Raw genomic sequence first — 22,048 nt, 5'->3', positions numbered from 1 at the left:
GGAAATGCTCTTCTTACTTCTGTTCCTCCTCCCCACTCTGAAAGGCATTTTGGTGCTAAAATGGACATTCTGGGTGACTTCCACTGGTACTTTAATTCTTGCCGTGCTAAGTGCCCAAACTACCCCAAGACTTGGCAAAAGCAGTTTTTCAAAGGTTGATAATACTCTGCCTAAATGTGTCCAGTGAATTTTAGAACCTCATTCTATTTATTATTTTAGTAGTATCAAACTAGACTAAGAAGAATTTTGTATACATAAAGATGTCCCTGACCCTTAAGTTTTCTACAGACTTAATTCAGGCCAAGGTCTGAAAGGTTCACGAGCTGAATGGGAATATAAGAGGATCCTGGGGGAAAGTATGCTTCTCCCCCTGGAAGCAGTGATAATCCCCCCTCCATCAGCTCACCAAGACCTGGGGAGGCCTGCGACTTCTTGGTAACAAGCCTGTCTATATTGAAGTCACTAGGATTTTTATTTGGGATTTGTATTGCTATAGAAAGGAAGGGAGAAAATTCCTTCCAGGTCGGTACCAGTGAGAACCCCAGGAAAGGATCTAGGTGCCTTTTCAGTCTAACAGAGGGGGAGAGGTGAGAGAAAACGCATGCAGTGAAAATTAGACCATTCTCTTGGATTTCTCTTTCCCGCGGGGCCACAGCAAACCGAAGGGCTATTTCATTTATTTTTTTTTTAATTGTATTTATTTATTTGAGAGAGAGAAAGCCACGAGGAGGAGCAGAGGGAGAGGGAGAAGCAGGCTACCCACTGACCAGGGAGCCAGACTTGAGGCTAATCCCAGGACCCTGAGACCGTGACCTGAGCCCAAGGCAGACACTTAACCCACTGAGCCACCCAGGCAGCGCCCTCCCCCCAAGCTCTATTTTAGGTGTCACCCCAGTGAGGTCAGGATCTAAGCCAATATGTCACAGTCCTTGTTAGAATTTAGTATATAAAGGGCTAAAAGAAAAAAAAAATCTGCCTCTATTTAGGCTTCCATTTATTAATCTTAAAACATGTAGGAAGGTCTCTGGATCCTGAACGGAGGACCTGGGTTCACACTGGCGCCACCAGGCCAGTGGGTGTGACCTGGGGCAATTATCTTAAGTACTTTTATCCTGGTCCTCACTCTGCTCTTCTGTCCAACCAGGCGATGGGATGAGATAATCTCCAAATTAGTTCCCACTCAGAAGGGGTAACAAAATATTGTCAGAATAACAGAGTCATGGGTTCCCCACAAACAAGGCCTCTTAGAGGATGCGTCTCCTGGGCTCCCCTTCCCTGGGAGAAGGAGACTTTGTCCTATGTGAGGTCGGACATAGCCACTTGTACCCACGTACATAATATGTTAGATATCTTTTGTTTTTTTTTTTTTTGGCTGTAGATTTTTGAAAGGGCTTTTGTCATTTATTTTTGAAATTATCTGGCTATGAGTAACTCGTTTCATTACCTTCGGCCCTGATTTCCTTGCCGTGAGCAATGTGATTACAATCAAGGTTGAGATTCCCCATTCTAGTACTTGCTAACTGTGTGGGTGACCATACCTGGTGGGTGTTGGCTGGCCTGGCCGAGCCTCCAAGGACAGTGGCCGTACTGACCTCACAGCACTGGGAGGCTGGAGGAGACAGCCTCTGTAGAATATTTAGAACACGGGATAAGTGTTCGGAAGACAGAGCAATTATTTGCATTTAGTCTTGGAATCCTTTGGCTATGCGAAAACTCTAAACCAAAAAAAAAAAAAAAAAAAAGTGAATCCTAAGTTTAAAAATTCATGAAGTTGCCATCATGCTGCATTTTTTAAGACATTTAATTAAACATTTATATATTTTGATTTTTTTTTTCAGTTTTCCTTTTGTATTTAGACCCAGTAAAATTTCTTTTCTGGCATTTTTATGGACCCTTGAAACACTCTGGGCACTGTTCCTAAGTCCCTCTTTAGTAAAATGGCCTTACTCCCAAATGTTGAACTTTTTGAAAAATTCCAGGGGAAAAAAATCCTGTTTGAGTAACAAATGAAAGTCGGTACTGAGATCTAACGCGTGGGCTCTTTTCAATATATGCATGACAAGCTGGAGGGGAGACCTTTCCATGTTGTTCTAGAAAACAGACATGAAGAATGCCAGAGTCTGTTAGAATCTTAGGATGACGCACTCAGGCACCCTCTAAGTTCCCTAAAGCAACGTGTCTTTCTAGACTTATTCTGGGGTTTTGGGGGGATATTTTAGTATCTGCTGGGTAGGGCTTTTCTTCATTTCCTCCAAAGACATTCAGGGACACATTGCAGGGACACAGGTGCTCTCCCCGTGGAATTGGGGACCCTTCTGCGCACACGCTGCGCCTGGGTTTGCAAGCCCTGTGCCCTGCGGCCTGCGGGAGTGGCCCCCCACCTGGGGTGGTTAGGGAGCAGCACAGTTGAGGTCCACGCAGGTCATCCAGCTGCACTGTGTGGGGGCGGGGTCTAAGCAGGGGCCTTGGTCACCTCGGGAGCTGCAGGAACAGGTGGGCTCCAGCGCTGGGAACGCCACTGCCAGGCCTGGCGCGGGGAACCTCGCCTGCGGAAGGACTGTGGTTGGCCTCGCCACGCAGCATTATCACGATCAGCTTCTCACTTCAGAGTGGTTGAGAATTTTTTCCGCACACGAGCCATTTTCCACTTCTTATTTTGAAAACAAACAAACTCGCTTTAGTTTTCCCGAAGGTTCGGGGCTTTTTCCGTAAGCCATGTAGCCAAGAAAGTCATTGAGTAAGAATTCACCCAGTGGGTCTCCTAGAACCCCACCGCCCCCAAACAACAACAGAAAACCCCACAAGTTCAGCTTAGATCAGTCAAGTAAAAGCTACCCCTTGCACTAGATCTGTGTTTAGGTTCGTTTGTGCTAACTTGGCAATTGTTGTCTTCTGTTCTTTCCGTACTCTTGTCCTTTATGAAAATTTGTTTTGAAGGTTTTTGGCTATGGAAAGTTGACAATAAAGAAGGGATAAATTAGGTATAGTCTGTTACTGGGCATTACAGCTATATTATCAGACATCACAGAAGACACTGACATTTGGTTCTTTCATAACGTGACTGGGCATGCACATAGGGTCTATTTGTCACGTTCTACGTGCAAGTAAGTTATGTGATGTTACTGGTAAAGTTGGCTACAGCCGATAGTCAGATATTGTGCATATACATTTATAGATGAAAGTCAAGGTTAAAAAAAAAAATTTCAAGTGCCCGAAGCAAGTTTCTTTGTTTGCCTTTTTTTTTTTTTTAAAGAAATGCAACCGAATTAATCTGCTAACTCCCTAGACCCCCATAAAATAAGTTAATGGCAATAGATTAGTTTGGTACTTCCATGATTTACTAAACTCAGGTCCCATTAAAGCCAGTATTGACTAAAACTCAGACTGTTATGGAAGTCTTTCAGGTTTCTTTCATATACCAAAATGTCGAACATTTGTTATGCTACGTGTTTGGTTGGTTTGGTTTTTGTTTTTGTTCGCCACAGCCTAGAAGTAAGTCTTCTGGTCATCTGAGATAAAAATAAATATTTTGAAATCAGTAAATTCTTAAGGACAGTGTGCATTCATGGCCCCTTTTGGATTTGTTCCTGGTATCACCTTATTTTTACTTCGCTTTGAAGTGGTTTGTGATATTTCCAATTCGTTCATTTTAAAGAGCTGAGGAGAAATGCACAGAGTCCCCTCTTTTTGTTGGTCTTCAGCTTTGCCAACAGGGCAGAGCCCCGGTTTCAGAAACAAGCAGAGAGCTCTGAGCTGGAGGAAAGGAGAGAGGCATTGGAGCTGGACCAGCCTGGCTTCAAGTGTGGTCCCTGCTGCTTACTAGCTGCACAGCAGTTTCCCCATCTGTAGAATGGGCTCCTGCCTTGCTGAGGGATATGAGGATAAAATGAGCTAGCCTGAGAGGCGGACTGTAGTGGTGGCTGGCCGCCGGAGAGCTGGCCACCTCATTCAGCCTCACCTCTCATCTGAGATGAGATTCGCCTCCCCAAGTTCAGCCTCCACAGGTGAAAAACCAGGAAGGTGATAGCCTTGGTGGGGTGGGCAGGGGCGGGCCGAGGTCCTGTGCAGATTGACGACAGCACAGCCTGGCACAGAGGAGCTTCTAAATATTAGCACAGGCCCTGGACACATAGGTTCCTTTCCCTCTTCCCTTAGCCCTTACCAAGGGAACTACTGGAATTCTGCCCAAGTGAAGGCGAAATATCCGCCATTGCCAAGTTATTAAAAAAAAAAGAAAGAAAAATCCTGGCAGATCGGGCCCCCAGAATATAATACAATAAGGGCCTTTTTCTGTTTTCCTTCTTACCCTGTCTATTATTAATTCCAAGTACTGAACCAGCTTCAACAACTTACTCCTCTCTGAAGCAAAATCCTGTTAACCGGCTTGTCTTGCAGAGAGGGGGTCCTTCTCCAAACAGAGATTTTATCAAAATATAGTAGTTTCTTAACTGAACATTAGCACTCAAGCTTCTGTGTGCCTACCACGTCTCTTCACATCTAGAAACTTCCGCTGGGTCATCTTGTAAGATGGGAATAATCATAAGAGCTGTCTACTACATAGGGTTGTTTTGGATCAATTGAGATATTATGTATCAAGGCGCTTTAAAAAAATATATATATTTATTCATTTGTCGGACCGAGATCACAAGTAGGCAGAGAAGCAGGCAGAGAGAGGAGGAAGCAGGCTAGGCTCCCTGCTGGACAGAGATCCCAATGTGGGGCTCCATCCCAGGACCCTGGGATCATGACCTGAGCCAAAGGCAGAGGCTTTAACCCACTGAGCCACCCAGGCGCCCCATGTATCAAGGTGCTTTTTAAGCAGTCTTATAGATTAGGTAATAGAAATCTAATAGCTATGTTAAAATAATAGAAAAATACAATAGAAAAATTCATTGTTGTTTGTGTATATCACACAAAAATCGGAGGGATCTGAAATAAAATAATTACTGGTTTTTTCAGAGGTAGATTTCATCTCATGAGGTCTTGAAATTGAGCAGAAGAAAATTATAGACAAAAAATAGAGACAGTCAAATCAGCCCCCTCTGTAAACTCATGCTGCTAGGAATTTTATCTTTTGTCGTCAGAATATCTTGATATTTTCTTTACCTACTACTATGTCCCCTTAAAGAAGATTGAAAACAAAAAGAAGCACCCCAGACAGTTGAAAAGAGCTGCGTTTTCTTTTAAGACATACTTCTTTTCCAAAGCCAAATGCAGTTTTTCCTCTGCAACTCCAGGATTCCCTTTTCTCTCCATGAAAGACTTGGAAGAGCGGGAGCAAGTGAGATCCTACTGCAGCCGGCGGAGTCCTTGCTCTTTTTTTTCTAGCCCATAGCTCTTTACATATGCTGCTTGCCTGAGATTTCTGGATTCGATTTCAGGGAGGTGAAATGTTACACCCTCGAACCTCCATGCCAGTTTCCCAGGACCAGTCAAATCTGCAGCAGCTCAGAGGTGAGAATCTTTCAAGGCTCCAGAGAGAGGCCGGTTTTCTGTCCTGTTTGCTGGCTGACTGGCTGCCAGGAGCAGGTGGGGAGAAGCTCCGTTCTATTCCGTGCGTGATTCAGCCAGTCGCAAAATAAATAGGCAGCCGAGTGCAGACAGAAAGGACTGGAAACTGCTGAAATTTGAGTCTCCAGGGCTGGGCTCATCCCAGGAGCTGCTGTGTTGAACTGTAAAAGGAATCCTGAGCCCTGGGCAAGGGAGCGGCGACAGGCCTGGTGGAAAGACGGCTAGCCTGGGAGCCGCAGCTTCCGGCCCGGCTGGCTCTGTGGAGTTCATGGCCCCATCCCCTCTCAGAGCCTCCGGTTCCCATTTGCAGAATGAGAGAGGATCTGAGGATTTTAAGATCTTTCATCAGCTTCTCAGAAGATGACTCGATCAATGTCTGTAGGAGCAATTGTGCTTCCAACACATCGTCTTCCAACCTGGAGAAGGAGAGCCCCGGGGCCCTGCAGACCTGCAGCCAGCCCACCAACCTGGGGAGACAGAGATCTGAAACTGGGAAGGTGGGGGAGCGTCCAGATGGGCCAGATGGGACTGGGAAGATGGGGAAGAGAAAGAGGGGGGTGCATTGATCACTCCCCAAGTGGGAGCAAGAAATGAATAAAGGTCCATTCCGGAATGACATGCCTCAAGTAGGAGAAATCATCCTAACTAGATTTCCCATGGCTTTGGCATCATTTAAGAAAAAAAGAGAGAGAGAGAGAGAGAAAGAAAAAAGAAAAGACATCCTTTCACCCACAAAGTACTCAATTGTGCAAGCCAGAGAGTCGCCACATGGCCAGCTTGCCTCCGCCAACCAAAAAGGATGGTCTGAGTCCCATAGACTTGATTGTTCGATGTTTCTCAGCAAGGGCTGCCTCCCTTGTTCGCCTCCTCACAGAGTTCTGGGCTGTTCTTCATTACCTGTCCTACCTATCTGCACAATCTAGCCGCAAACAGCTTCGGTTGACCACACCACTTCCCTATTGAAAGTTAATACTGTTTGACTCATTCTGTGTTACTAACCTGAAGCCAAAGAAAACAAGGCAGAGAATAAGTGGCTTGTATGGAGTTTGGAAAGCTCTCAGAGGCCCTGCTTTCAAAATCCTATACAGTAGCTTTACTATATCTCTCTGCTGCAGCTGCAAAGAAATGAAGGAAGCAGAAGTGGTTAAAAGGAAAAAGAAAAAAAAGCTGGGGATGGGGAGAGCCAGGGCAGGATTTGGGGGGAGGGGGGTGGAGCGCCCCGCAGGCTGCGGGAGGACTCAGCATCATCTACACCAGCCTTTGAACGCCTTGTCATGGAGCTGGGATTCTGCCTTCACGCGCCGGAGTGCTCGGACAGAGGAGGGACTGTTGGCGGAGTTCAAAGGAGAGAAAGTTCAAAACATGCCTGGGAAAGGACAGTCCTGTTGCATGTGGAGCGGAGTGGGGCTGGGCCGCGGGTCCCAGCAAGCCAGGCTTCCGTAGGCAGAGCCCCAAGGTAAAAAGACAGAGAGGGGCAAGTGTGTTCCTTTCAGATCTGGGAAGGATTTGCCGGGAGAAGGTCGTCTGCCTTTGCTAGGAAAGTATTGACAGCCTCTTGTCCTTCATTCTATAACTGGCTCAGATGTGGTCACCAGGGTAAACGGGGCATTTGTGTCTTGGTATAAATAGAACGTTCCCTCCCAGCGTCGCCCGGCAGCAGTGGGACTTGTGTTGTCATCACTGCGTCGCGGCTCTTTGGGGATCCCAGGCAAAGAGCCTCTTGCCCGTTCAGATAATGGATGGAAGAGGACCTCCTCCCCTCCAGACGGACGCTTCTTCTCAACTGCGTGTTGGCTGTGAGCAGAAATTGGCCTCAGTGAGGTCCTCATGCCCCCAGACAACCTGAAAGCGTTTTCTTTCTTTCTTTCTTTAAAGATTTTATTTATTTGACAGAGGAGATCACAAGTAGGCAGAAAGGCAGGTAGAGAGAGAGGGGCAAGCAGGCTCCCCGCTGAGCAGAGAGCCCGATGCGGGACTCGATCCCAGGACCCTGGAACCATGACCTGAGCTGAAGGCAGAGGCTTAACCCACTGAGCCACCCAGGCGCCCCTTGAAAGCTTTTTCTCTGTATGGTGTGAGGTGGGGCTGATAGCCCATTAGAAACCACTAGTTACTGTTGCTTTTTGAACCAGCGAGCGCTCAGGAACCAGGATGCCGTGGTCTTCCGCACACCTGCAGGGTCTGCTCAGCCAGGACTTTGACAGACCCTCAGTCTCCCGCCTCTGTGAGGACAGCCCTAAAATCAGGTGGCATTTATGACACGACAGAGAGAGACAGAGAGAGATGGAAATCAGATGTTGCCCCTGACCCTCCCCCCACGGCTAGGAATGGGACCCAGCACGCAGGCCTTTTAGGAATAGGAAGGAATTTCCTTATCCCTTTTCAGATGTAGGAAGTAGAGAGGATCTTGCGCCCGGCTGGGTGCGCACCCCAGAATCAGTGTAGCCTCCGGAGGGGCAGTTGAATCACTCCTTCCTTCTTCCCTTTATCCATTCACCTTACAGTGGCTGGGGCACCACCCAGCCTGGCAAAGGCCCTCAGTTTACTGTCCCCGCACCTCTGCGGGTCACTGGGGGCGTGTGCCAGGGCAGAGGGAAGGAGCCTTGGGGCAGAGTGGAAGGGGGCCGGTGGGGGGAGCCACTCGGAGAACAGGAATGCCCAGGCAGCGCAGTGAAGCCGGTGTGATCTCTGGTGTGGGCCGCTGTGGGCCTCTGGGATCGTGTTCTCCTCTCCCCCCCCCGCCCCGGCCCTGGTGCTGGCTCTGCTGAAAACCAGGACTCCAAAGTCGGTTCAGAAGCCCCAGGCACCATTTCAGGCTACTCACCTGTCAGTACCGATCCCCCCACCACCACCAAATTGTACCTCCTAAAGGTACCTTGAGTTCAGAGAGAGCGGTAGAGGCCGGAGCTCCGGGGTGAAATGAATCCCACTCTTGGGTTACTTTATAATCACCCTCCAGCGGGGTTTTCTGGAGACAGTCCCTTCATGGAGAAGAGGGTTCCTACTTGGAATTGCAGGTTCATAGAGGAGACATGATCTTGAACTTGAGAGCTGTCTGCCCCCCTCCCTCTCTGGGGTTGCCTCCACCGCCCCCACAGAGGGCTGCCTCTGGCTAAGAGCACAAGAAACCAGGCGGGTTCTCCGCCCTAAGCTACAATTACCTCCTGAGTCACCAGACAGAAACAAGAGGTACCTGGGGCGACCAGCGACTGCAGATTGTGAACTCCTCTGCTTTCAGGGAGGTCCACGTCTCCAGAAGCTCGTGCAGGCGAGCTAAAAACGCCACCGTCTGTCACCCAAGGCTTGAAAAGGCAGGAGCCCAGTCTTGTTCTTGTCCCTGGGAATCTTGGGGCCTGGTTTGAGAGGGAGGGGAGAGGGCCCCACATGGGCCTTACTTCCACCTGGAGGCTGTGTTCCGGGCTCCCCAGCGGCCCGTGGCTCTCCCTCAGACTGTGGCCTTGTATACCTTTCCTTTTCTACCTGTCTCTAGCAGTGAGCTTGGCCCATGGGACAGTGTATGTGTGTGTGTGGGGGGGGGGGGTTCTCTGTATGTGTGTGTGTCTGTGCATGCATAAAGATACTCCCAAAAAACCCCAAGGGGAGTTGCAGCAGCGCTTTGCTCCCACGAGGGTACGAGGCTCAACTCAGCACAAGGCCCTTGTATCCGTTCTCTTTTCTTTTTTGGTATGATGAAGAAAACACTAGGGACTACACGTTTGCAGACTGTTTGACTTCTAATGAGACAAGTTCTCCTTGAAACTGGATAAGCTCGGTTATGGCACGTTTCCCCTACAAGTCGCTTTTCTGAACGCTCCTCCATTCCATGGTAGGCGAAAACTTGAGTTCAAGCTTCCTTTTCCCCAGACACATTCTGCTTTCCTAGGTGGATGACCCTGGTCATGAAGGGTCTGAGCGCCCGTTCGGTCAGTGTTTAGTGAGCTTATCATGTGCTGGCAGTCACGCTTCCCCGGTGCCATGTTGTTTCTCTGACTGAGCACTCCCCGACCGGTGCTGAGGATACAGCCATGATAAAAACAGACAAAACTGGATGCCTGGGTGGCTCAATGGGTTGGGTGTCTGCCTTCGGCTCAGGTAGCAATCCTGAGGTCCTGGGATCAAGTCCCATATTGGGCTGCCTGCTCCACAGGGAGCCTGCTTCTCCCTGTGCCTCCCTCTTACACTCTCTCTCTCTGAGTCCCTCATGAATAAATTAATAAAATCTTAAAAAAAAAAAAAACAGGCAAAACCCCTACCCTCATGGCACTTACAGTCCAGTGGGAACGGACAGACTACAAATAACATCAATAAATACTGTGGAGACAACCGAAGCAAAAGGGCTAGCTAGGCATTGGCTGGGTTGGGAGAGTTTGCAGTTTAAACTTGGGTGTTCAGGAAGTCCTCAGGGAGAAGATGAAATTGAAGCAAAGACTTGAAGGACAGAGGGAATGTGGCCCACAGATATGTGGGAAAAGGCCATCTGGGCTGAAGAAACAGCAGGTGCAAAGGCTCTGAGGCAGACATAGGACTAACAGCAAGGTGGCCAGGGTGGCTGGAGCAGAGTGAGTTCAGACTGTCTGCCTTCTAGTTTCAAAATAGGGGGTATTGACCTAAGAAAGCAGGCTTAGCCAAACGCCAGCCTGGTCTTTGGAGCATGTGCTTTATGCCAGTGTGAGGGACCACTGCAGGACCATAGTTTGGGAAGACCCAGGATGGGGAAGCCCCAGGCACAGCCAGACTGGTGGTCACTCACCTGTTGCCACCTGCAAGAGAATCAAAGCTCTCCCCAATCAAAGACATCACTGTCCCTGTTGGTGATTCTCCTGGGGTTAAAAAGTACCGTGTCTGTTGGGTCCCTAAGTAAGTCGAAACACATCACCTAGGAAATAGCACCACCCTGATGGACTTTTCTAGACTGGCTCAGTGTGATTATCCATGTGTAGAAGGTGAGAGGACACCTACCCAAGGCACGTGGGTGAGGGGGTGTGGATTGTACAGGTAGGGCGATGACCATTAACCTCAGACTCACATTCCTCTTGCTGCTGATGAGAAGGGATGGGCTGGGAACCAATGAGTATCAGTCTTTTCCTTTTCTTCTCTAAGATTTTTTTTTTTTTTGACAGATCACAAGTAGGCAGAGAGGCAGCAAGAGAGAGGGGGAAGCAGGCTCCCCACTGAGCAGAGAGCCCGATGCAGGGCTCGATCCCAAGACCCTGAGGTCATGGCCCAAGGCAGAGGCTTAACCCCCTGAGCCACCCAGGCGCCCTGTTCTCTGAGATTTTTATTTACTCATGTATTTATTTGAGAGAGAGTGTACATGTGTGCAAGCAGGGGGAGGGGCAGTGGGAGAGGAAGAGAGAATCTCATGCAGACTCTAGTCTCATGACCCTGAGATCATGACCTGAGCGGAAAGCAAGAGTCAGGCACTCAGCTGACTGAGCACTCCCCGCCAGGTGCCCCTAGTGTGGTTATTTTCCAATCAGAAAAGCAGAGACTATGGAGGAGGCTCAGCAGACTGGCTTTCTTCCCAGCTGCAAACCCCTAAAATTTGCTAGTGGGTTTTGAGGTGAGTCTCGTGGCCCATGGCCTCTGCATGCAGCTTTTGGATGATGATGGGGAGGAGACCAAACTCCAGAATGGGATGCCCCAGTGAGGAGGGTAGCCTGAAAGGCTCAGTGTAGGCTTGAGAGGAGAGAGAAGAGGATCCAGGAAGACTACGGTCCTGGGTGGCTCCTAGCTGTCCCGAGGGCCACTGACAACACCGCAGGAGGCAGAGGGACAGGGAACTGTGAGGACGTGCTGGGCAGAGCTGCTCAGCAGCACACAGATGAGTAGTGAGGCGGGGTAGAACCCTACCTTCCAGATCAAGCTCCGAGGACCGGTCTGACAGTTGAGCTTGGTACTGGCTCCCACAGGCCAGGTGTCTGGCTGGAAAAAAAGAAAGAAACCTTTGAAAGTCCTAACGTCATATGAAGTTGTTCAAGAAAGCCTGTGCTCGGAGGCGTCCAGCAAGAACCAGCTGAGTAGCTAATTGCTGCAGATATAATTGCTGTGAATGCTTTTAGAGCCCCTCCGAGTAATCCGTCTTAGTCCTTTAATTCCAGGCTTTCAGATAAGGAGGCTGGGTGATGAAGAGACTTGCTCCTGTCCGCAGGAAAGTTGGGTGGAAAAGCAGATTTATAATGGAGGTTCTTACCATGCAGGCTGGCAGTCATGTTTCCCCGGTGCCATGTTGTTTCTCTGGGGGACAGAAGGACGAGAGCACCCCCATCCTTGTGGGCACCCAGAAGTATCAAGTGGAATGAAACAGTTCCTCGTAAACCTTGCCTTCTGTTCCTCCAAGTCCTGCCTTAGATGCCTGGACAGGAGTTACTTTCCACTTGAAAATCCTGGGTTCCTTACAGATCAGCCCGAGTACAGCCACAGTGACTCCCTGACTCATCTCAGTGACGGCGAGGCAGAGACGGGCAACACCCACCTGTCGGGCAGACGCTTGGCATTTTCAGCCGCTCTGCCTACCTTGAAGAGTTAAACGATTAGGAGAAGGACCACCAAATAGTTGTCACCAAAACAAGGCCAGCACTCGGTGCTCAGGGACACTTAGTCTACACACAGCTCCGGTGTATTTGGTGTGTTCAGTTCCCGCCCATGGCAAACTGGAAGCACACTGATGGCACATGCGCCACAGGGAGGTGTCGCTCAACTCCCCGGGAGAGTTCCGGGACCAGCAGCATTAACATCACTTGGGGTTTAGTAGAAATCTGATTTCTCAGGCCACACCCCAGACCTACCAAGCCAGACCCGTGATTCAGATGCTTATTCGGGTGTGTGAGACATAGCTCTCAACTACGGGTCACAAGACGGTGGTGGCTCTAAGCACTTCTGGGAACAGAAGTGGGATAATAAAGGGCAAATCCTTATGAGTCTCTGCTGGCCCCATGATCTAAGCACCTAATGCTATACACCTCTCCTCTCTACTTACTGGAGGTGCCCAGATATTGGTATTTATAGATGCATTGAGCAAGATTGGGAAGGAGGGGGGATGTTGAGGGAGTGGCTGTGTTTTCAGACCTAATTGGCTGTGTGAGATTAGATAAATGACGTAACCTCTCTGAACTTCACTTCTCACATGTGGGTTAAAAAACAAGGCTGATTTCTCCAGCTCTTCTCCAGTTGTGAAGTACTATAACTTTGTACGGATCTCCTAGTTTAATAATATGGGAAGAAGCTGGAGGTAAAAGTTAGGCCACCGAAGTTTATATAACATTGGCTAATACAGAAACATGTAGATACAATATATATTTTAACATATAATATAGTAACATATATATCCCATGTTATATTTTCTACTGTGATATACACAATGGGACAATACTATCCAACATTAAATAATCCAGCAGAGGGCTAGGTTTGCGGGTAAGATTTATTTCATTCCCTACAAGGTGCTTTAAGGAAGGATCACATTCACATTCTGTATGATTACTTTCCTGTCCTTAGGACTTGAATGACCCTGGAGCCCAGAGTTTAGGTTGTTACACCAGGAAACGTGAGCTGTTCTGTACACACATCAGTTTCTTTTCCACTGTCATAAAGCAGTAGCAAATTAAGGCGTGTGTGTGGGGTGAGGGGGGACTGGAATCCATGTTTTTTTATCCAGATCCCTGTGGTTAGTATCAGACTGATCGGCAAGCATGTTTTGAAATACATGTATGCTTTTAGAAGAATCACAATGTTACGTATAGATAGATAGAGTTGTAAGTGGATACACAGATAGATCTCTTTTTGGTATTATCATTTTGCTTGCATTTTCCTCAGCAGCTCACAATGACCATGCTTTGAGTCTACACCTTCCTACTTTTTCTGCTGAGAATCTTCAAGAAAAGTAGTAAGCCCATTCCAGAAACATGGACTAACAAACTGCCATAAAATTACTCTCTCTGACCAGCATTTTCCAGGAAAAGGCAAAATTTTAGCCTTACCTGTTTTCTCTAATAGAAGAGCATATAGCGTATTTCATAGTTCAGCAATGGTTTCTTGAAAAAGACAGTTCAGTTATAGATGAAATATGCATACCTCCTCAGTCTCGTTTTTATAGCGGAAAATTGAAAGCTGGTCTCATTATCCATCACAGATATCATAACATTTAGGGATGCCTTGTGGGCAGCCAGCCCAGAAAACTACAGGACATATGTCTTTGGAATGAAGAAGTAAAATTTAGCAGATGGGATTAATTTATTTTTCTTTTCTTTTTTTTTTTTCCCTTTCGGCTTTTTATGACTCTGCATATATAATAAAATCCCAATCAAAGACTTTTTTTCAAAATGTGGGAATGGTAATAGAGAAACATAATTTAGTATCCTTTTCAACTCTGGTCAAAATCATTAAGATGTCCTACTATGAAATCTTGAGGTAGCCACGATTTTAAGGACCGCTGTGTCAACATTTTCCAGTGGACGTCCAGTGTGCCCCAAAAACCAGGCGGCCAACATGCAAATGCATAGGGCTGGATTGTAATTCTACTAGATCTGATCCAGAGTTGAATTCCCTGCTGCCCTCTGAAGCCCAGTACTCAGCAGGAAAGAAGGAAAGTGAGTTTGATAGTGGACATTTCCCATACTCCTGTATTTAAAATTCAGGGGGCAAATTGACATTTTAATTGCACACAGATACAGGAAACCGGAGACATAAAGCATTCATTTTCCCCCGCTTGAAAGTTTATATCGGAAGCTTCTGTATTTCTTACAAAATATTGCTCTTTGGCCCATGAAATCTGATGGCTTCAGAAACGAAGAATGAGGTGTTCTTTTGATCTAGCTTATAAATGCATCTGAACCACACCTTTAATATGATAATGCTTTTTATCTCCCCGGTGCCTTGGTGTTACAGTCCTCCAGCACCATGGTGAGGAAGGGGCTCTAGATTCCCCACAGAGGCAATAACATTTCTACTTACTGCCAGTACCATATGTGGGGAGGGTGTGGAGTGAACGCCCTCACCCCTCCTCCTCCAGCATTAAACTCAGCCTCCCAACTCACAGGGCTTAGGAGATAGCTCAGAGTGAAGAATGTTTTCTCTGAAAGTTATGCCTGAACATTCCTGCTAAAGCAGACAGTCATCAGCTAATCTCTGTAAATGACTACGATTTTGGCAGGTGTCAGCTGGTCCAGAAATTGCTCACATGTTAAAACATTCTTTTAAACATAGGACGATGAGAGGGGACTAATAAAAAAATAATAATAATAATCTCACGATATGCCTGGCCGTAGTAGTGGGTTACCTAAAGTGACTTATTCTCGCTCTGTTTCTTGGCGGTATGTGGTCCCCAAGCTTGGTGGCTGAGACAAACGCAACTGACAGCCTTTCTTTAAAGGCCAACCATAAACTCCCCAGATGTCGAATGCTTGTATTTAGAATGACCTCGTACACATCATTCTCCTGGATCACCCACTGTCCTTGACACGGTGTTCTTCAAAAATGCCACTGGGTGCCCAAGGAATGTGAAATTTTGAAATGGGTACAAAGCCTGCTGGAAGCCTCTGCACCATGATTTCTCCAACCGGCATTCTTCTGGAGGTGGTAGAACTGTCCAGAATCATTTTTCCTGCCTTCTCTGCCCGACTCCTAATACCAGCCATTAGGTCATGCTAGGCATTTAAAGGCCTAATTACTATGCTTTGAGTGGCCTTTGAGTTGGAAATGTTGGGGGGGTAAGAATACCAGATTTTTTAGTCCTATCACCAGGAAGCTAAGAATCTGTCCCAAAGATAAGAGGAGGGAGGAGTCAAGGAAAGATCCAATCAGAGACAGTTACACCACGGTCGACTGAAATAGAATGTTCTAGAAAAAGACATTTTCATTCTTCTGAGGGAAAGGGATGACATGAGTGGTTCCGGGACCTGGCCCTATGGCCTTTCGCCCACAAGGCCAGTGCTTAAAATACTCAGCCGGTAAGAGGCCTCTCACATGTGTGCTGGCCCGCTGTGACTCAGGCTGTTTGTGTTCAGGTCGAGTGTTGTGGGCTGCGGGGCTGAATCAGAATCCAGATTTGCCTTGGTGACACATGAAAAGAGGGAGCATTGCATTTGAACTACACAAATATTATGCTTAAGTCGTTTTCCTCGTTTCGGAGCCAAACAGGTCTTGTTCATGATAAAAATCGCTGCAATATAGTGGGGCCTTTTTTTTTGGTCTGGAATTTGAGACCGTGTCAACCGTGCCAAGGGGCCTGGCAGCAGGAAGAAACGGCCAGCCACGGAGATTTGGAACCATAATACAAGTTATAAAATTTAATTTTGTAATTGTAGCGATTGGGAGCTGGGCTACAAGGCACTTCTCCTACCCCACTCCTACCCGGGGCCCGGGGGAGTGGACTTCTAAGTGAGGTCTGGGTCAGGGCGTGTGAAAGAGCCCTTGATTACCGCAGCAAGCAGGCTGCTCCCCTAATGTTGTTTGGAGCCCCCTGATGATGGTTGCTGGAGTGGGGGAGGTGTTTGGGGGGGTGGTTGGTGGCAAAATAGATCAATGACGCTTTATTCGAACCACAGGGGTGAGGAAGAAGCAGGGGCATATCCTCTTTGAAAGGAGAATGAATTGTCGGCCCCACAGTGCCTCTGTCAGTACATCCTGAGCCTCCGTTCTGCTTGACAGGCCTGAGTCTCTAGTCTAAAGCGCTGTTGTTGGCAGGATTAAGGAAGGAAACAGGAGGCCCAACCCTCCTGGCCTGTCCCGTGGGAGTGGCCTCTGCTCACTGCATCCTGGTGACAGTGATTTTGATGGGGAACAAGGCAAGGATAGATACTGACTGTCTATACGGACAGCGGAGGGGCCCACCTTTCCACCTTTGATTCCTGAGCCCTTGGGGGAAGCTCATCCAGTCTCCTGGCAGAGCCTCTGGGCTCCAGTAGGCCCAGCCTGCTGGGCAGACAGCCCGGCTGAGGCCCAGGCTCTAGCTTCCGGTCAGCCCCCTCTTAGAGGCTACGCCTAGGGAAGTGGGCTTCAGGGAAGAATGCTCGTGAGAAGCTTTTGAGGAGAGGGAGCGGAGAGGGGCTGAGGGCTGCCCAGGCCCTGCATTTAGCAGGAAATCTGACCTCCCCAAGGACCGTGGGTTCACAGCCACACCTCATTTCCTGTTGGAAGGGGCGTGCGCTAAGCTCCAGGGCCCACTTTGCTGCCTCTCAAACCTGCCGGTGGTTGGGTCTGCAGTAAGGAGCGGCGGTTCCAATGCCACAGGGAGGGCACCTTTCCTGGCTGCCGTAGCTCGGCCCGCAGCGTGTGGCCAAGGGCCAACCCTTAATGCACCTTCTCTCCCTCCTGACCTCACACCGCCACCATCCCTGTCTGCCCACCACCTTCTGCCTGGTGGAGATGGGCGCCAAGGGTTGGGGAGATGGGGCGCAGACCAGGGGAGCACCCGGCGGCCTGTGATGAGATGGGCCCCCTGTCTGCCGTGGGGACAGTGGCCCTGAATTTCCACGGGGAGCCAGCCCGATGTGTGCCAACCTCCCGTAAATCCACATTGGGGGTGAGGGGAAGAGGGCGGGGAAAGACAAGCAAAGCCCGAATTTTAGAAAAGCCACAATACATTTTCTGATCTTTTCCCTCCCTCCTTCCTTGCCTCCCTCTCCCCTTCTCACTCCCACCCCCTCCCCCTCCCCACAATAGGACATCGTCAGAAACTAGATGATCAGACCAAGCCCGGGAGCTTGTCCTTTTCCGAGCGGCTCAGTGAGCTGGAGCAGCTGCGGCGAACAGCCATGAGGGTCAGCCCACACCACCCAGCCCCCACACCCAACCCTCGGGCCTCCTTGAACCACTCCACTGCCTTTAACCCTCAGCCTCAGAGTCAGATGCAGGGTAAGTACCTGGAGGGAGCCCGCTTCCCGCCTTGCCCTCGGGCCACGCTCCCCTAGACCAGTCCTGTCTTCTCCTCCTTGCTCACATGGTCCTGGGACCCGCAGCCTGGGAACCTGTTAGAGGGCAGTCTCTGGCCTGCCCCAGACCTCCGGAGTCAGATCTGCGCTGTAATGAGATCCCCAGATCAAGAGGCACAAGTACCGGGGCTTTGGAGAGAGAGAGAGCTCTACGTAGATAATAGCTTGCATTTTTTAAGAGTTTGCTTTGGCTATGTTGTTTTCCTACCTACCCAGTCGGCTTGAACACACACACACACACACACACGCACACACACACCCACCCCAAACAAGGTGAATGTCAGGATGTTTCAAGTCGTTGTTGCCTTCAGAGTATTTGTGGGGTTTGTATCTAATACATGTTCTTTTAAAAGTATAAAGAAATACTAGGAAAGTATGGATGCCAGCACATCAAAGGTACTATTTATAATACATAAATGGACAATCAGTAAAAAATGCAGACGAACCCCCCCATATACACATACCTGGGTTTAGCAAGCAATTGCCAAAAAAAAAAAGGAAAAAACACTGTAAAATACAATAATTACATAAAATACACTGTGCCAAATTAGATAGTACACAGTTCATTTGCACTGTAGAAACCACTGACGTCAATGATTATTTGCTCTGTGATACCATTTCGAATTTCCGAAATGTAGTCATTTTCTGTGTGCTGCGCAGGACACAGCTGTGTGCAATACGGTCACAGTAAGATTCTTTCTCCAAGTAGCAGGCTTGTCTAACTCAGAAGGAGAGATAAGCAGCACATCTGGGGGAGAGGGCAGGTGGCCAGCCAGGGACATGCTGCTTGCCCTCTGGGACCGCAGAAATTAGCTTCCCCAGGGGTTTTCACTGCGTGAGTCCTACCGTGGGATGTGTGCTCGTCTTGAGGTCTTTAAGGTTTCTGGACCAGTGGCTCGCTTTTGGGGTGAGCACATGCGGGGCTCTCGAAAGGCAAGCATGCTTTCTTGCCCGGAGTTTGATAGCCATGCCACAAGCTCTCCTTGTTATGTGTCTGGGGAGGTTCTGTTATTTGAGGGGAAAGTTCCCAGAGAAGGCTTCCCATCAGATACTATGCGCACAGCTGCGAAGTGGCCCATCCATAGGGCGGGGTCCCTTGTCTCCAAACAGAAACCTAAATCTTGATGCTGGTGCGTTCTCTCTCATCTGTGGACTCATCTTTGATGTGTTTAGGAGAAGAATCATCAGTTTTGTGGCGCTTATCATGAATACTTGTTCAAACGATGCATATTGATTTTTCTTTCAATGCCAAAATGCAAGTGTGTGCGGTAAATCGGATTGAGTTAAGTGAGAGAGACGGGTGAGGAGTGAAATGAAATTTCCTTATGAACAGAACAAATTCTCGAGGAGATTCCTTGATCGTGTGTGTAGGGCCATTTAAATTAATTTATGCTGTCTTCCGGCCTCCATTTGTAACATCAAAGGGAAGATTTCTATGTTCTTATTCTCTCTTCGTGTAACCGATGGTTTGGCCTCCTCGGCTGATGAAGGGACTCGCCTTCTTCCACCGATAACTGGAACCAAAACCATGAAGCATTTTTAAAAGCAATGACTCAGCCACGCAGCGGCAAGATGAAATGGCCACCATTAGGTCGGCTTGGTTTCGGACAGTTTTGGCGAGGAGCAAATCACGTCTGATTTGCCTCCTTGTCAGATAGGCTCTTTTTCCCAAAAAGAAGAGGGGGAGGGTGGCAAGTGAATTCTTGTCCTCCGCCGTCACCAGCTCTGGGGCGGAGACATCTCCGCAGCCGGACAGGCATTCTTTAGCTCCTTGGAATATTGTATGCTTACTTAGCAGAGGATCAGGTTTAACACAGAGCCTCACCCCTTTCTTGTTCCTTTTAAAAACTTTTTACTTCTGCAACATGTAAGTAATAATAACTTGCTTTTAGAGTGCCCTAGAGGCTTGGTTGCTGTTTTAAAGAATGTGTTAACTATATTGCTGATGCCTTTTCTTTCCAAAATATGATTGGCTCTTCAGTCCTTCACTTGTAAAATCATAAGAACTTTTTTAAAAACATAACTATCCAGGATATATTCATGTAAAACTGCTTTTCCTTTCTCTTTCTTTTTTTTCCCCCTGTAAGAAAATGCTTTTTTATCCTAGTCATGTTTTGAGTAGACCCTTGGGGTGTTTTTTTCCCCCTGAAATTAGAAAGTGAACAGAGATAATAGTAAAGTCTCTTTCAGCCAGAACCTTCATTTTGTTCTTGATGAGTAGGAAAATGGTTATTTTCTTGGCTTAGCTGTGGAGACTCCGTATTATATTTAAGAAGATGCATTATATAAAAATCCAGTATGTGTTTATGGCTTTCTTTGAAATGGCAGCCATCATTTTAAGAAAAATACCCCAAAGGTAGTCACAGCCATCGTACAGCAGTGCCATACAGATGTGTGAATGTTTTCTGCCTCGGCAAACGTCTGCGACTCGGGGTTTGGAGGGATCACGGTTGACAGGGAGGTTTTTGCCTTCTTCAGAGAATTACACCTGCCCCTTTAACTCTGTCAGTAGGAAATCACAGATCTAGAATAACGCCTCTATTTATCTAGAATCAGATGTGCTGGAGAATCACTCAAAATAGGCATCTCAAATTATCTGAAGCAGGGTAAGGGAAGAGGGTGGCAAGTTACCATGCCACCAAACCGCTGTTTATTTGTTGAGGTTTTAACTATTAAAAGAGCTGAGGTTAATTTCAACTTCCTCCTTCACCAGCTCATAAAAGTGAACAGAAAGCCATTTTGTCATGGCTGCACCATTCGTTAACATTGTCACGAACTTCTTTTCTACAAGCGGGATTTAGAATTTTTTTTTTTTTAAGATTTTATTTATTTATTTGACAGACAGAGATCCCAAGTAGGCAGAGAGGCAGGCAGAGAAAGAGGGGGAAGCAGGCTCCCCGCTGAGCAGAGGGGCTGATTCAGGACCCCGGGATCATGACCTGAGCCGAAAGCAGAGGCTTAACCCACTGAGCCACCCAGGTGCCCCAGATTTTAGAGTTCTGTTAGTCATGGGAAGGAACACGGACATGTGTCCTTTTAAAACATGGGACAGCACGGATGAAGTCACTGATGCTGCCTTGGTCACATACACTCCCTTAGAGATGGCTCTGGGCAACCCCGGCAATTAATTTTAAGAATTTGGCTCCTGATTTACCAAAAACAATGAACCACATTTAAGGCTGTATAACCCCCTCCTTTCTGGGAAGATGGAGACGGACTTTTCTATCTGCCGGTGCAGAAAACTGGACGAAGAGGCCAGTTTTGTTGTTGCTGGCTGCATTGCCATAGTCGTCAAAGCGTGAGGCTTAACTCTTTCAATGGACTGGTTATGACTTTGGGCATAGGTGAGGCCTCCTGTGTACATTATTCCGCTCTTACCACAATCCTGGGGTGTGGTTTAGAGGCAGAGCAGCTGAACCTCAGAGGGTAACAATTACAGAGTCGCCAAGAGCATAAGGGACAGACTTGGACTCAAACCCAGACCTTTCTGGCTAAAGAGCCTGAGCTAACTGGGTGGCAGGTTTTCTGGAATCGAGGATCCATTAGACACAGGATTGGGCAGTGTCAAGAACAATCCCGGTCGTCCAAGGGGGGAAGGGAGGAGTGCTGGGCTGGGCATTCCCTTGGCGGGCATGTGTGAATGCGTTCTGCTATCATTAGATATTGCTAATGATGAGAACCTTAGGGCCAGACTCTGTGGTGGGCCTTTTGATAAGCTGCCTTTTGTGGGGGATGGTAGGTGGGGGACATGGACATTTGTTTTTCAAGTTGGGGACAAAAGGAAACTTAATTCGGAATAACTCAGCGTAAATAGCAGGACGAGGAGGAGGAGGAGGGCTTCCCAGTCTGTCTGCTTTACTGGGGTGACAGCCTGGCCTTCTTCTGTGGCTCGCTGGGACCAGAGCCTCCTTCACATCCACATCCTGGCAACCTCTGATCAGCTTGAGGAGTGTGGGTGCCTCACTTTGAGAGCCGAGAGTACAGTCAGGGCGTGGAGACCCTGGCCTCTCGGATTCACCTCTTCCCTTCCAGTTCTCCAGATGATTTTTGTGTGGATAGTGATTTTCCCCACAGGTTAAAGTTATTTTGGAAAGACTGTGTTCGCTGGTACTGTTGCCTGTGACGCTTTTGGAGATAGGAATTGACTTGGCTCCTCAGCTATTAATGAGGCTTACTTGTGTCGGTGTTTACCAGCTGCATTGACAGAAGGAGAAGAGCCTTCCCACTTCCCTGTAGGAGGACAGAGAAATGCCCTTCCCAGCCTTGGGGGTAATGGTCACACAACAAAGCAAAACAGGGTGCTTGGAATCACTATAGAAAGCAAGCCCTAAACTCAAAAAGTGAATGATTTAAAAAATAATTCTTATCAGGGATGGCAGAATTTGAGAACCTTTCAAGGTTGACAACAGAACCTTACAGGATTGAAATCAAGGCCGGATCAGGTGTCCCCGTGAATAAATAAAAATAAATAAACGCCAGAGGGAAAGAAGGGAGGGAGAAAGAAAACGGTGGAACGGACGCGTGGGGGAGGGGCCCGCTGAGGGGTGCCGCTGCCCTGTCCCGTCCCCTCTTCTCCCAAGCAGGCGGGTGGGGGTTAGAGTTAATAAACC

At 48.1% G+C, this 22,048-nt stretch overlaps 1 protein-coding gene across 10 annotated transcripts in view; it reads left to right on the top strand.

Annotated features, from left to right (window-relative positions):
- RUNX1 (RUNX family transcription factor 1) overlaps positions 1-22,048 on the top strand; it is a 263,627-nt gene that overhangs the window by 205,731 nt on the left and 35,848 nt on the right. For 9 of the 10 annotated variants that reach the window (XM_032354432.1, XM_032354441.1, XM_032354457.1 and 6 more), the window contains one exon: positions 17,170-17,361. The exons of the other annotated variant lie outside the window; for it this stretch is intronic. In XM_032354432.1, coding sequence (XP_032210323.1) covers positions 17,170-17,361 — 192 coding nt within the window. The remainder of the gene's footprint in view (positions 1-17,169; positions 17,362-22,048) is intronic. 10 annotated transcript variants of the gene reach the window in all.

The sequence above is a fragment of the Mustela erminea genome, chromosome 1, assembly GCF_009829155.1.
Source record: "Mustela erminea isolate mMusErm1 chromosome 1, mMusErm1.Pri, whole genome shotgun sequence".
Classification (NCBI taxonomy): Eukaryota; Metazoa; Chordata; class Mammalia; order Carnivora; family Mustelidae; genus Mustela; species Mustela erminea.
This window is presented reverse-complemented; position numbering and strand designations above follow the sequence as displayed.